Below are 13771 nucleotides of genomic sequence, written 5' to 3'. Positions count from 1 at the left end.
TTCAGAGACATTCCATAAGTGGACCAATCTCAGCATCCAAGCCTCTGACAGCCCTGTCAGATAAGAGATCAAACTATGGAGAAATTCCTGTACAAGGTACAGCTAACATGTCCTTAACATTTCACTTTTTTTTGGTTAATTTTTAGATTCCTTGGCTAATTTTTAGATTCCTTAGCTAATTAGCTTATTGTCTTGGTGCTGACATTATGCTTGCCAACCTAGTGTATGTCTTTATCAAAAGTTTTTACTAATATGTCTTAACTACAAGTAGGGAAATGAGTTATTGGTAAGTAAAGCTTTCATGACAAATGTATTTTTTTGTTGTTCTGAGACAAAGTCTTGCTATATAGTTAGACTAGCCTTGAGCTGAGTTCTAGGTCTTCCTGCCTGATATCTAGAGTGTAGTGTTATAAGTGTGTGCCACCTTCCAGGCTGATGCCTTTTAAATTATAATAATAGTACAGAGTGCATGTCACTGCAGGGCACTGTTTCACAGTTCTTCACAGAAAGTGTATTACTGTCACCCCCATTTTACAGACATAAAAAAAGTTAAGACCCAACAACATGCTTTTAAAAACCCACACTTTAATATATAGGCACAGATAAAAGCAAAACAAAGGAAAGGATTTACCATGCAAAGCCAAATATGGCAGCACATGCCTGTGATCCCAGTACTCAGGTAGGCAAGGCAGGAAGACTGAGTTCTAGGCAAGCCTGGGCTATACAGTAAGACTCTATTTCAGTATGTCTGTAAGTTTAGACTGTTCAGTGTTAACGTGCTTACTGCTGTGTCTGAACTGAAGCCTGCCATCTTGACAGGTGTTCTCTACTTGCCTCGTCCTGTTCTTTTCCCCTGCTTTCTCTTGAGTCCGTTCACCATTTTTACTTCTCTACTTCTAGCTCCTCTATTAACATCCAGTTTTAACTTGAAAATTTTTGTTGGGACTTGAAAGATGACTCAGCGGTAAAGAACACTTGCTGTTCTTGCAGTGGACATGGGATTGGTCCCTAACTAGTTCCAGGGCACCCAGAACCCTCCACTGGCCTCTGTGGGCACACACGCAGTTGTAAATTCATGCATGCAGGCAAAAACCGCATACTCATAAATAAAAATACATCTTTTAAAACTTGTTGGTTATTACAAGGTTTGTCAACCTTGGCTCTATTGATATTTTGGGCTATGTAGATCTTGGTTTTGGGGGGTTGTTTGTGAAGGGTGGGGTGTTCAACAGCGTCCGTGACCTCCGCACCCTGAAGGGTAAGCACCCACTAGGATAGTAGTAGGCCTCACATAATCCCTCTGGGCAGTTGATGTTCTTCAGTTGGGGGAATCCTGGAGCATGACTTTCACAGCTTTTCTTACTTTTTCTGATTTCTGTGGATAGGTGGAAAGTGTAAGAAAATAAACTAGGAGAGCCTAGCTGATTCTCTCTCTTTTTTTTAACCATTCCCATTAGATACTTAATAGGTTAATTATGTTTTAAATGCTCTGTCAGATAGCTAAAAATCAGTACCACATCTGAGATTGATCTTTTTTATTTTCTTTCTTTAAAAAAATTGTCTTCTGTCTTGGGGTAGAGGGGATATATTGGTGTTTTTCCTTGCCCCTTTTAAAAAAAATAGTTTTCCTTATCTAGCCCAGCGTGGCTTCACACATTCAGATGATCTTGTGTGTGTGTGTGTGTGTGTGTGTGTGTGTGTGTGTGTGTGTGAGAGAGAGAGAGAGAGAGAGAGAGAGAGAGAGAGAGAGAGAGAGAGAGAGAGAGAGAGAGACTGAGACTGCTTATGGAGGTCAGAGGTCAGCCAGCTCTTTGGAATTTGGTTCTCTTTTCTCCTGCCATGTGGTTTCTGGGGATGGAACTTAAGTGTGGTCAAGCTTGTACAACAGAGCCCTTTACCACTGAAACATCTTGCCAGTCATGGTCTCAGATTTTTAATCCCCCTGTCTTAGCCTCCTGTGTGTCAGGTTTATAGGTATAATCATATGTCCAGCCTTTTATCTTCGTATATTTCTAGTTCTCTGTTGAAAGTTGAACATCTGTAAAAAGACCGATTTCTTTTTTTCTTTTATGCCTTTGATGAGCACGTCTTTCCTTGCACTAGGTTTTTACTCTGGGAGTGTGAGTTCTCTACACAGGAGCTAGGCTGCACTGGGGACTTACTGCTGTGGTGGTCGTCTCCATGTAGAACGGCTTCTACCTCTTCAGGTCGTGCTTGGAGTTTAAAGCAAGAACTGGTTTTCCAGAATCCCTTTTGAAAACAGCTTTTTCAATGAATTCTTTGAAAGTGTCGTACAGTTTAGGTTCACCATATTCAACTCCAGCTCTTCCCCTAACTTCCTCCAGGCCCCCTCCTCTCCCACCTTCAGCTTCACATGTTCTCCCCCTTTGTTTGAAATCTAATAACCATCAACTCGAGTTTGTCCTGTTCATGCACTGCTGGGTCTGTGGCCACCCACTGGAGCATGGTTGATGTACCAGGAGCGACACCCTTAAAAACTTGGCTCCCTCCATCTTCATCGCCCCTCTTTGGTTTTCTTTTTTGAGACCTGAAAGTCGCCATGCGTCTGAGGACTTAAATTCTTCATCCTCTCTGCTTCCTAAGTGCTAGGATTATTGGAGTGTGCCAGTATGTCGGGCTGATAGAACCTCCATTGGCTCCCCCTGCCAACAGGAGGAAGCCCAGACTCCTTGAACGGGTTTGCCTGTCTTTCTCTCCCGTGGAGCCTCCTCACCTGTTCCATTTCCCTTTGCCCTTCCAGCGTTGCTGGTCAGCTGGGCATTAAAGTCAGGAGTGTATCCCTTCTGCATTGTCTTTTTCTTCTGTAAAACTATTACTTATCTTTCTGATTTCAACCTCACTGTAGTTACTGAAGTGAGTAAGCTCAGTGTTTTACAAAGGAACACATGAACAAAATGAAAGTAATTTAGCAAGGCAGTTTCTCTCTTTTCAGAAGGGTCATCAGAACTTAAACAGGCCTAATGAACGCTTCCACCAGAGTAGCTTATCTTTTATCTGTGCTATAGGTGGCTCCTCTTCCTTTTCCTTTGGCTTCTAAGGCTTCTCTCCAGAGCACTGAATCCAGAGTTTGTTTGCAGGTACTTTGATAACTGTGAAATGGCTACAATCACAGTGTTAGGTCCTTCTATCATGGCTCCTAGTGAGGGAGAGTGAGAAATTTAACTGTAACTTTATTTTTACGTCAAAACAGTAGTGGGTCTGTCTTGTAGGTAGGCAGGTACTGCAGTGTTGAATTGAGCCAGGGTCTGAAATCTTATATCTGAGTAGCATTTTTCTTATCAAGAGGGAAATTACTGCTGAAATATTGTTGTCTAAATAAAGCTTATATGGATTTCAGTTTAATATCTAGTAAGTGCAGTGCCCTGAACAGTTAAAGAAACATACTAGTCATTTTAGTTTTTGGTTATTCTTTTCTGTTGGGTGTTTAAGATTAGTGTGTGTGTGTGTGTGTGTGTGTGTGTGTGTGTGTTTGTAGGGCAGATGGGGGTTCTGGTCCTCAGGGATCACTTGGGTTTTGGAGGAGACCTTCCTTTTGTTCCATCCTCAGAGGCCTTGCATGACTGTGACTTCACTTAGAATTATAGAGAAAAGCATTTCTCTATGTTTACCCCTTCTCTTTTAGACTATACACTGTATACATACTGTTGAACTATGGGGCTTTGTACATTCCCAGGTAAACCTTATAAAAAACACAAGACAGTCTTTATACAGCACATAGATCGATCTACCATAACTGCTGTTTGTTTTGGATGAGCATAAGTAGCAGATAGAAACACCTGATACATAATAAAGCATCATTAAGTTGATTATTTATATCATCCAGAAGAGTCCAGCTAAGGAAGCCCTGTTAAAGCTGTGACACTGGAGTTAAAAGAACTTAGGAAGACATAGTACCAGCCTGTTCTGTTTCTTTGGCCTCCCATATACCTGTACTGGGAAAGTAAAAACAAATGCCAGGATTCCCAGGGCTTCATGGAGCAAAAACAGAATCAAAAAACTATCATGGATGCTCAAGAAGAGAAAGAATACTCTGTTTTGGTTAGAGAAAAGCAGCCTTGAAAACTCTGGGCAGAAAGAGCAGGCATTACGAGCCAGCGTGGCCTGTATCTCCAGCCTTCCACTCAAACAGGCTGATTTCTTTGTCACCGGTTGTTGTAGCTGCTGGTCCTCGGCATCTTGTCAAGCACCTGGCTATCCATCCGTCGGGTCCTGGTTGGGATTTGTGCTCTCCCTAGTGCTCCCTAGGCTGTTGCAAATTCCCATGACCTTTCCAAGTCTAGCCATTTTGATGTCAGTTCTCTTTGACAGCTGGCTAGCATTGGAAGCACATGGCTGCGAAAACACTTAATCCCATCTGGACATTAGTGAATACATCAGGTAAAACAGTGTGTTAAATTAAAACAAAAAAAATTAAAAGAAAACAACAATGTAGGGGTCTGGTATTGCCTCCCTCGTCTGATATCAAAAGTGTTGACCTTATCACTTGGCAGTTCAGCCGTGTTGGAGTCTCCTCTGTCTTCACTCTGGTAGGTGATGGAAGACTGCGTCATCCCATTGTTGGGCACTCAACTTCACAGTGACACACTGGCTAGTGAAGTAAAGGGGGAGGAGGTAGGCCCTTCTCAGGCTGCTTTTGATAGAAAACAGACCAGTCAGCCTGTTTCTCACAAGTGCTGTAGGTCTCCTTAGTCTTTTCTAGACTCCTCAGACCGATCTCATCAGCTGTTGGGTCCCAGAGCCATGGCCTCTCCTCCCTTGACTGCTGTATTCACAGAACAGCAGCTGTCTGATTGCTGCTCTAGATTCCAGGGTCCGTGAGGGCAAGTTTTGTCTCCTATCTTTGACCTTTGCCCTAAGATGAGTGCCCAGCAAGTGGTAGATGCCCAGATGATTTTTGTTTAGTGAATAAGATAAAGATAAGGCCAGTGGGGTTTCCCGTCAGGTAAAGATGCCTGCCACCATGTCTGGGGACCCGACTTCAGTACCTGGAACCTGCATGATGGAAGGAGAGAACCAACTTCCCTAAGTTTTCCTGGGACTTCCACATGTGGAAGAATTGAAGACTACTAAAAACAACAACAGCAGCAGCACAGGGACAGGAATAGCTCCAGAGGTCAACAGGGTAGAATCTCTTAGCATAAAATATAATGCATTAATCCTATTTCCTGAAGAGGGCTGACCCGGCATTTTACCTGAAGATGGAAAGAGCCTGCTTACTGCAGACATAACGGACCTGTGTGCTTACTGTGGCAGGTGTGTCTTAGCTTGGGGTTTGGGGTGAAATACTTTAAGAAATGCCAATAGACCGCTTTATGACTGTTGAGTTACTGCAGATGATTTTGCTTTTTGTACTGGGGATGGAGCCCCGGGTCCTTCTTACACCTGTCAGTTACCACAGTGGAGCTGTGCCTCTTGCCCTACCACACAGTCATAAGAAGAGTGACTTAGCCAGGTGTGGTGTTGCACGCCTGTAAACCTGGGGCTTGGGCGGCTGGTGCAGGGGAACAGAGTTTAAGACCAGTCTGGGCCATATAGTGAGCTCCTGCCTCAAAAATTTAAAAAAAAAAAAAAAAGAAAGAAGAAAGAGAAAGGAAGGAAGGAAGAAACAAAGAAAGAAAAATTAGTTTTCAGTGCATTCTTAGAAAGGGCAGCTGGGTTGTGGCAGGACCACATGTGAAATGAGACACAGGTATGGACCTTAGACGTCAGCATGAAAAAGACAAGTGGGTGGAAGTGTCAGGCCCTCGGTTCCGTGGACATTTTCCCAGCTGTGTACATGAAGGGTAAGACCGAATGGGGGGCGCTTTCACACAGGGAGGGGTGACCAAGCTGTGAACCGCCACCCATCACCGCCACCCCTTGTTTTGCATTTTGCGATGGGGTTGTATTGTATAGCTGGCCTGGGACTCTATTTAGACCAAGCTAACCTTGAACTCACAGAGACTCATCTGCCCTGCTGAAATTAGGTGTGCGCCACCACACCTGGCTAGACACTACTTGTTTTGTCTTTATGACTTTTGTCTTTCTTAATTTGCTATGTTGTTCCTTGGGAGACAAGATTTATAAGGAAATAATCCTTCAGTTCATAGTTGACTTAATTTAAAATATTGATTAGGGGACTAGAGTTCAGTTGGTAAAATACCCTCTGTGCAAGTCTGACGTCTTCAATTGGACCCCCAGCACGCATGTGAGAAACTGAGCATGGTGGTGTGTACACTTTAAGCCCAGCACTGGGGAGGCAGAGACAGGCTGATCCTTGGGGCTCACTGACCAGCCAGCCACGCAGTGGCAAGACCCAGGTACCAGGGAGAGATCTGTCTCCAAAACCAAGGTGGATGGCTCCTGAGGAACCACACCTGATGGTGACCTCTGGCCTCCATGTTTGTGTACACACACACACACACACACACACACACACACAATTAAAAATACAATATATTTTTAAAAAGAAAATCATTTAAAAACAATGCTATATGCCATTACTTTTCACATTATGATGTTTTGTTTTGTTTTGCCTTGTTTTGTTTTGTTTTGTTTTTTCCGAGACAGGGCTTTTCTGTGTAGTTTTGGTGCCTGCCATGGTTCTTGCTCTGTAGCCCAGGCTGGCCTCGAACTCACAGAGATCCACCTGGCTCTGCCCCCCACCCCCAGTGCTGGGATTAAAGGCATGTGCCACCCCGCCCAGCACATTATGATGTTTTAAGTGAGCTGTCATTTAAATTGGTAATTCCTTTGGTTTTCCCAGTTTGTTTTTGGTTGTTGTTGCCAATCATTGAACCCGGGGCCTCATGCATGTTAAAACATGCTTTGTTGTTGACCTGCTTTTCTAGCCACTAAATAGTTAATATGTTTAAAAAAAGAAATGGGTGGGCATCCTTGGAAAGCAAGGCTAATAATAGTCTTTATTAAATACAGGCATTATTGTTTAGTTTTACACTAGTCATTCATCCCTAACGAATCAGTTCTTGGCTAGACAGAACACATGCATTCATGTCTGCTAGCCCGAGAACAGCCTGTTGGGTTTGTAGTCCTGGATAAGACGTGTGCAGGAAGAGAGAAAAGCAGGGACAAAAAGATTGCCCCTAAACTGAAGAGACTCCTAAGACAGCTTGTGTTCAAGAACCAAACTGAAGCCCCAATAGAGGCAGCACCGATTGTGTCTCTCCAGCTGCTCAGGAGAGAAGACTAGACTACCCCTCATACTAGAGCCCACAGGCAGTAAAGGCTCCCAGACACCATCCTCCTCCCTGGGGGAGCCCCGTCCCTCATGCCCTGTTGTCCATGTACCCCATAGCTTATCAAACCAAGCTTACTTTTTCTTCTAATTGGTGTCTTTGCTCCTACTATTATGTGGCTGAAACACGGTTCCCAACCCTCCCCCCCCCCCTTTTTTTTTTTTGCTAGTAAGGCCCAGCTTAATACCAGTATGTTTTTCAATCTCTGTCTCTTCCTTCTATGGCTGCATAGTGTTGCTATTATGGAATTCTATCTGTACTATCCGTGTCTGTCTATGGATACATGTAATGTGTGATGGCCCCTTTAACTAGGCACAGAGGGGCAAGGTTTATTTAGTTTGTTACTTAGGCCCATGTGAGAAGTGACCTCTTAATTTTGATTGATTGGCTTTGAAGACCCAAGTGGCACAAAATGATTTAGAAACAGTCACGTGTGTAGCATGTCTCACTGTCATCTCTAGAAATACATTATTGACTTGGAGTGTTTTATATGGTCCTTGTCTAAGGAAGTTATGTTTTAATAAATGTGCTGTTTGGGGGTTGGAGGGGTCTTGGATTAGGAAGAGGGATGGGCCTCAAGGTTAAGAAAAGTAGAAGTCACCTGTCTTGTTCTTCTACCACCTCAGTGTTCATAGTTCTTTGTTGTACCCTTTCTACTTTGTGCAGAGCATCTATTAAGAACATCTTCAACTAGCCGACCTGCTTCTCTACCAAGAGTTCCTGCTATGGAAAGTGCCAAGACCATCTCAGGTAATGACTTTTATCTGTAAATTATTAAAAAAAAAAAAAAAAAAAAAAAAAATTCCTCTAAACCGGGTGGAAAACTCCTCTAAGCCGGGCAGTGGTGGCGCACTCCTTTAATCCCAGCACTCGGGAGGCAGAGCCAGGCGGATCTCTGTGAGTTCGAGGTCAGCCTGGTCTACAGAGCGAGATCCAGGAAAGGCACCAAAACTAAACAGAGGAACCCTGTCTCAAAATGAAAACAAAACCAAAAACAAACAAACAAAAACTCCTAGAAGTTTTCAGTTGCCTACATTGTGGTAGATGACATGTGGAAGGCACATCTTTGTGAAAATTGATGGAGTTAGGTATGCATGACTGATTTGAAGAGTTAGTCAAAACACACCAAAAATGTATAATAAAGCCACCCTACAGCTATGACTTTGAAGGCTTACTGTGTTTTTGTTCTGGGATAACTTTTCTGTTTTCAGTTATTCATACTATTTTCCCTTGTGGTCCTTTCAATTGTACCTGGAAAGGAAACTCCTGATAACTCTGCCATGGTATGGCTAATGTCCTCCATTACATGGAGTGTGTTCGTACACCTGCTTTCTTTCTGCTTGCCCTCGTTCCCGGCTTACTATAAATGAAGGCTTTTATCACTTACATAAAATGTTGATCTCGTCCCAGAGTCTTAGCATATCACTTTAAACACTTGCTGATTTAAGACAAACAAAATACTTGGGGGAGGGGGGAGAATAGCTGTAAAATTTTGCTTAAAAACATGTATGTTATTCTAAGGTTATTTAATAGGAGGAAGCATCTGCCCCATCTGGATCTTTAAGGAAACACTAATTACTAATGCTGCCTGTGTTTGTCCTGAATTCGTCCAGACCATGGCAGCCGGAGTGGGTGTGGCAGCCGGAGTGGGTGTGGCAGCCGGAGTGGGTGTGGCAGCCGGAGTGGGTGTGGCAGCCGGAGTGGGTGTGGCAGCCGGAGTGGGTGTGGCAGCATACCCTGTGCTCACTTGCAGAGGCTGAGGCAGGAAGGCTGCAGAGTTCCGGGGCAGTATTTTGTTTTTCTTGTGTCAGACTTGCAAAGTTAAAGATGATTGACTTGGTAACTTGTAGTTTTCTGTCTTACTGGTGTGTGTGTGATGCTGTAGCCTGGCCTAGAACTGGGTCCAGCTCTATGGATAACCATCTTTCCTCTGCCCCTTTAGCGGTGTTAAGCTCCATTTAGAAGGGGTGTGTTTGAGCCAGGCGGTGGTGGTGCAGCCTTTAATCCCAGCACTCGGGAGGCAGAGGCAGGTGGATCTCTGTGAGTTCGAGGCCAGCTTGGTCTCCAAAGCGAGTTCCAGGAAAGGCGCAAAGCTACACAGAGAAACCCTGTCTCGAAAAATAAAAAAAATAAAAAAGAAGGGGTGTGTTTATTTTCATTGTGAATGCTGGGTAGGGGTGAGTAGTTGCAAATGTCACTCTGGCTTTTGGCTGTGTTTGTATAGTTCCCATTGTGTACCTGGTAGACACTGCAAATGCTACATGGTAACAAGGCACTTGTTCACAAAGATGTTGTCCAGTGTGTGTTTCCACTACCAACCTTTTCACAGATTTTCATTTTTTGTGCTAATGTCTCACACTGTAGCCCAGGCTGACCTCAGGTTCATGGTAGTCCTCCTGCCTCAGTTTTGAAAGTACGGGGATTCTAGATATAAATCCTCATCTGTATAAGTGTTTTAAGTGAAAAGTAGATACTGTCCAGTCACCAGTAAGATCAAGTATTAGTTCTTCCTCCCACAATGTCTGTTCTTTAGGAATCTTCAAAAGACAATCTCAAGAACTCAAACTAAGAAAATTTAAAACATGTATATCACTTTATACTTCTTTGTTTTTTTTTTTTTTTTTTTGTTTTTGTTTTTTGTTTTTCGAGACAGGGTTTCTCTGCATAGCTTTGCGCCTTTCCTGGAGCTCACTTGGTAGCCCAGGCTGGCCTCGAACTCACAGAGATCCGCCTGGCTCTGCCTCCCGAGTGCTGGGATTAAAGGCGTGCGCCACCACCGCCCGGCCCACTTTATACTTCTTAAAGATGTGTAATTATAATTTTTCAATATACATACTACATTTAAAACATGTGATAAGGCATTCTGGCTTTTTCTCTAAGAAAAACATCTAGATGTCAAAAAATAAAATAACTCGATCTTTCTAAGATACTTTCTTCCCAGAGTTGTCATATCTTTTTTTTTTTATTGAAATAGATTTCATACAGTATATTCTGATTCGATTTCATGTACTATATTCTGATACTCCCCTGCTCCAACTCCTCTCAGATCCTCCCTACTTCCCCACCCACCCAAATTCACACCCTTTCTTACTCTCACATTAGAAAACAAACAGGCATCAGTAATAATAATAATTAAATATAAAATAAAAACAAACCTATTAGAATAGGGCAAAACAAACAGGGAAAAAAGAGCCAAGAAAAGGCAGGAGAAACACAGAAGCCGAGACGCACACATTCTCACTCACAGAAGCCTTCTGTGTTATTCATTGCACATGATACCATGTTTCATAAGGATTTTATTCAACTGTAAGTTGATCATATCCCCCCTTCCTCCAGTTCCCTTTCTTTGTTTCCCTTTAGCTCTGTTTGTCCCCTAGACAGTTTGTTTCATGCCATGTATAATGTACTTCTGTGATTTATGACCTGTATAGCATCTAGAAACCGCAAATGCGAGGAAACATATTAGTTTTTGTGAGACTGACTTAATTTGTGTAAATAATATAAAATGTTTCAAGATCGTCTTACCTAGAGTCTAACCTTTCCCTGCAAGTGATGGAACTTTGTTCTTTTTGGCTGGGAAAAGAAATCCTGTGTCTATATACTACAGCTACTTTACCCCTTCCTCTGTGGTTAGACGCCTGGGTTGGTTCCATAGCTCAGCTAATGTGACTAGTGCTTCAGTCCACATTGACATACAAGTAACTGTGATATGTTGATTTGAACAGCTATCAGTTATAGCTTTAGTTTGGTGTGAAGCCTCCATAGTGAACTCCACAGTGGCTGGACTGGTTTATATTTATGGTGACTTTCTCACAGTGTCTCGACGAAGTAGTGAAGAAATGAAACGGGACATCTCTGCATCCGAGGGAGCATCACCAGCCTCTCTCATGGCTATGGGCACGACATCACCCCAGCTCTCCCTCTCTTCCTCTCCCACGGCATCAGTCACTCCAAGCACCCGGAGCCGAATAAGGTGAGAAACTTCCTGTGTATCTTTCCTGGCCTTTCAGGGTGAAGGATCGGCTTACAGTGCTGTCTGAGCACTCCCCTTTCTCTTGGTGTGTTATTCAGAGTCGACTTTTGTTTTGTTTAAACTAGAAATGTAAGGGTAGGTGAGGCATCCCTAGTGTGAAAAGCCAAGGACATGCCATTTTGAGTACCAACTTGAAGGTCAGAATGTTTCAGACTTTCGATTTTCAAATTAGAGATGTTCTACTGGTAAATTCTTTGTAAATACCCTGGTGCTTGCTTTTGGGGAGGGTGTAGCTCAGTGGTCACATACTTGTTTAGCATGTATAAAGGCCTTGGGTTCGATTCCCAGTGTCCTAAGTAAAGAAATGAGATAAGGGAGGAGGAAGAAAAAGAAGCCATACACGTGGATTCAGGGCATGCCTACATTCTCAGTATTCAGAGGACGGAGGCAAAAAGACTATGAGGTCAACCATGACTACATAGTGAGACTCTGTCTAAAAAACATTAAATAAAAACAAGGTGAAAAAGTTCTGAAATCTGAAATGCTTTCCAACCATGTGTTATGAAGTTGAACCACGGGCATCCTGGTAGAGTATTAGAGAAGGCTTGCTAGGGCCTGAGGTAGAACCTGGGTGAAGCCTTGAAGATTGTGGATGGCGACATCATTGGCAGGATAAATAACGTGAATAAACGTAGGAAGGGGGTGAATAAGCATGAAGTCAGGGCATGTGATCCGTGGGAAATGCTGTGCTGGTTCAGGGGACAGACACAGAAAGTCTCTACAGTCTCACGGTGGAGAAGAAGATGTGATTAAGTAGCTAGCTGATGGAACCTTTTAAAGTCAGACCGGGTCACTTTGGTGTGATTCAAGGTAATAAGTGGAGTGAATGAACTGTGTGAGGAACGCAGGCGTAGCAGATATGAGAGGCAGCTCTGATTGTTCAGACTGGACATTAGACAACAGGATGTTATGTTAATCATTGTCAGCAGGACGTGAAAATAAATGTGAGTTTATGTTTGTGTCTGTTCCTTCTGGCAGAAGCTACCTAAGTAAGTAAGTAAGAGTTCAGAGGTGTGCAGGAATAGTACACACAATCACAGGAGACAGACAGGTAGGTGCCTCTGGGAGTTTGAAGCCAACCAGGACAGATAATGAGACCTTTTTTTTCTACACACACACACAAAGTTTAGAGAGAAAAGATAATATCAGAATTCTAGCATACACTATTTGTAGGAATGAGGAAAAGCTGTCTTCAGGTATAAGATTAAGAAAAGGAGGAGAGGGCTGGAGAGATGGCTCAGAGGTTAAGAGCACTGACTGCTCTTCCTGGGGTCCTGAGTTCAATTCCCAGCACCCACATGGTGACTCACAACCATCTGTATTGAGATCTGGCACCCTCTTCTGTATACATAATAAATTAAAAAAAAAAAAAAGGAGGAGAAAGAAAGGTTTCAGAAACTTATCTGTGTATAGTTTTAGGTTTAGGTTTAAATGATGAACTTTTTAAAAGATTATCATATTGTAGAGACAGGATCTCTCTTCATAGCCTAAGCTGGCCTTGAACTTTAGATTCTCATACCTCAGTTTCCCAGGTGCTGGGATTATAGGCTTATGTCACCATGCCTGGTATATGAACTTACTTTTATTTGTATTTATTTATTTTAAAAATAGCCTTTATTTTTGTTTTGTGTGTTGCCTGTATGTCTGCGAACCATGTGTATGTAGTACCCACAGAGGCCAGAAGAGGGCATTGGATCCCCAGGGCTGTCATCTGGGTGCTGGGAATCAAACTTGGGTCCTCAGGCAGAGCAGCCAGTGCTCCTAACCTCTGAGCCATCTCTCCAGGCCCATGAGCTAACTTTTAAAGCCATACCTCTTAGGTGACCAACCTCTGAGAAATGTGCGCCCATACGTGTACGTTTTGTGAGTAAGTAGATAGTGAAGGACAAAGTAGCTTGGTCACCCTGCAGTGCCAAGGGCCTGCTAGGCACAGTGGAACACACCTGAATCTTAGCACTCAGGGAGAGGAGGCCAAGGGCTTGAGCTCAGGAGTTTGAGCCCAGCCTGGGACACAGTGAGCTTTCTTCTCAAAAGTCAGGACATACAGTTTAGCAGTGAACACATGAGATATTTTTCAGAAGTGATACATGGTTTTTTGTTCTGTTTTGTTTGCGATGCTAGGGATTGAGCCAGGGCCCTGTACTTTCTAGGCAAGCACTCTGGCACCGAACAGCAGCTTTAGCATTTTCCTTTTTATTGTTAGGTTAGTTTTTGTTGTTTGTATTGGTGGGTTTTTGAGACAAGGTTACCCTAATCACCCATGCTAGCCCAGAACTTTCACCGAAACCTAGATAGGCCTTGAGCTTGAAGCCTTCCTGCCTCCGCTCAGAAATGATGGGACTACAGGATTCCCCACAGGCTGAGCTTGGGCTTGTGATACATATGGTCTTGGTTCTGGTTTGTGTGTGTGTGTATGTATGTGTGTGTGTGTGATCTTGTTTTGTTTCATGAGCTCTCTATGTAGACCAGGCTGGCCTTGAAC

The 13771-nt window shown here is 43.3% G+C and overlaps 1 protein-coding gene across 1 annotated transcript in view; it reads left to right on the top strand.

Moving 5' to 3' along the window:
• The window catches only part of Specc1l (sperm antigen with calponin homology and coiled-coil domains 1 like), a 112567-nt gene that overhangs the window by 62750 nt on the left and 36046 nt on the right, over positions 1–13771 (top strand). The window contains exons 10-12 of the mRNA XM_028874212.2: positions 6–96; positions 7923–8006; positions 11073–11229. Coding sequence (XP_028730045.1) covers positions 6–96; positions 7923–8006; positions 11073–11229 — 332 coding nt within the window. The remainder of the gene's footprint in view (positions 1–5; positions 97–7922; positions 8007–11072; positions 11230–13771) is intronic.

This window comes from Peromyscus leucopus, chromosome 16_21 (genome assembly GCF_004664715.2).
Source record: "Peromyscus leucopus breed LL Stock chromosome 16_21, UCI_PerLeu_2.1, whole genome shotgun sequence".
Lineage (NCBI taxonomy): Eukaryota > Metazoa > Chordata > Mammalia > Rodentia > Cricetidae > Peromyscus > Peromyscus leucopus.
This window is presented reverse-complemented; position numbering and strand designations above follow the sequence as displayed.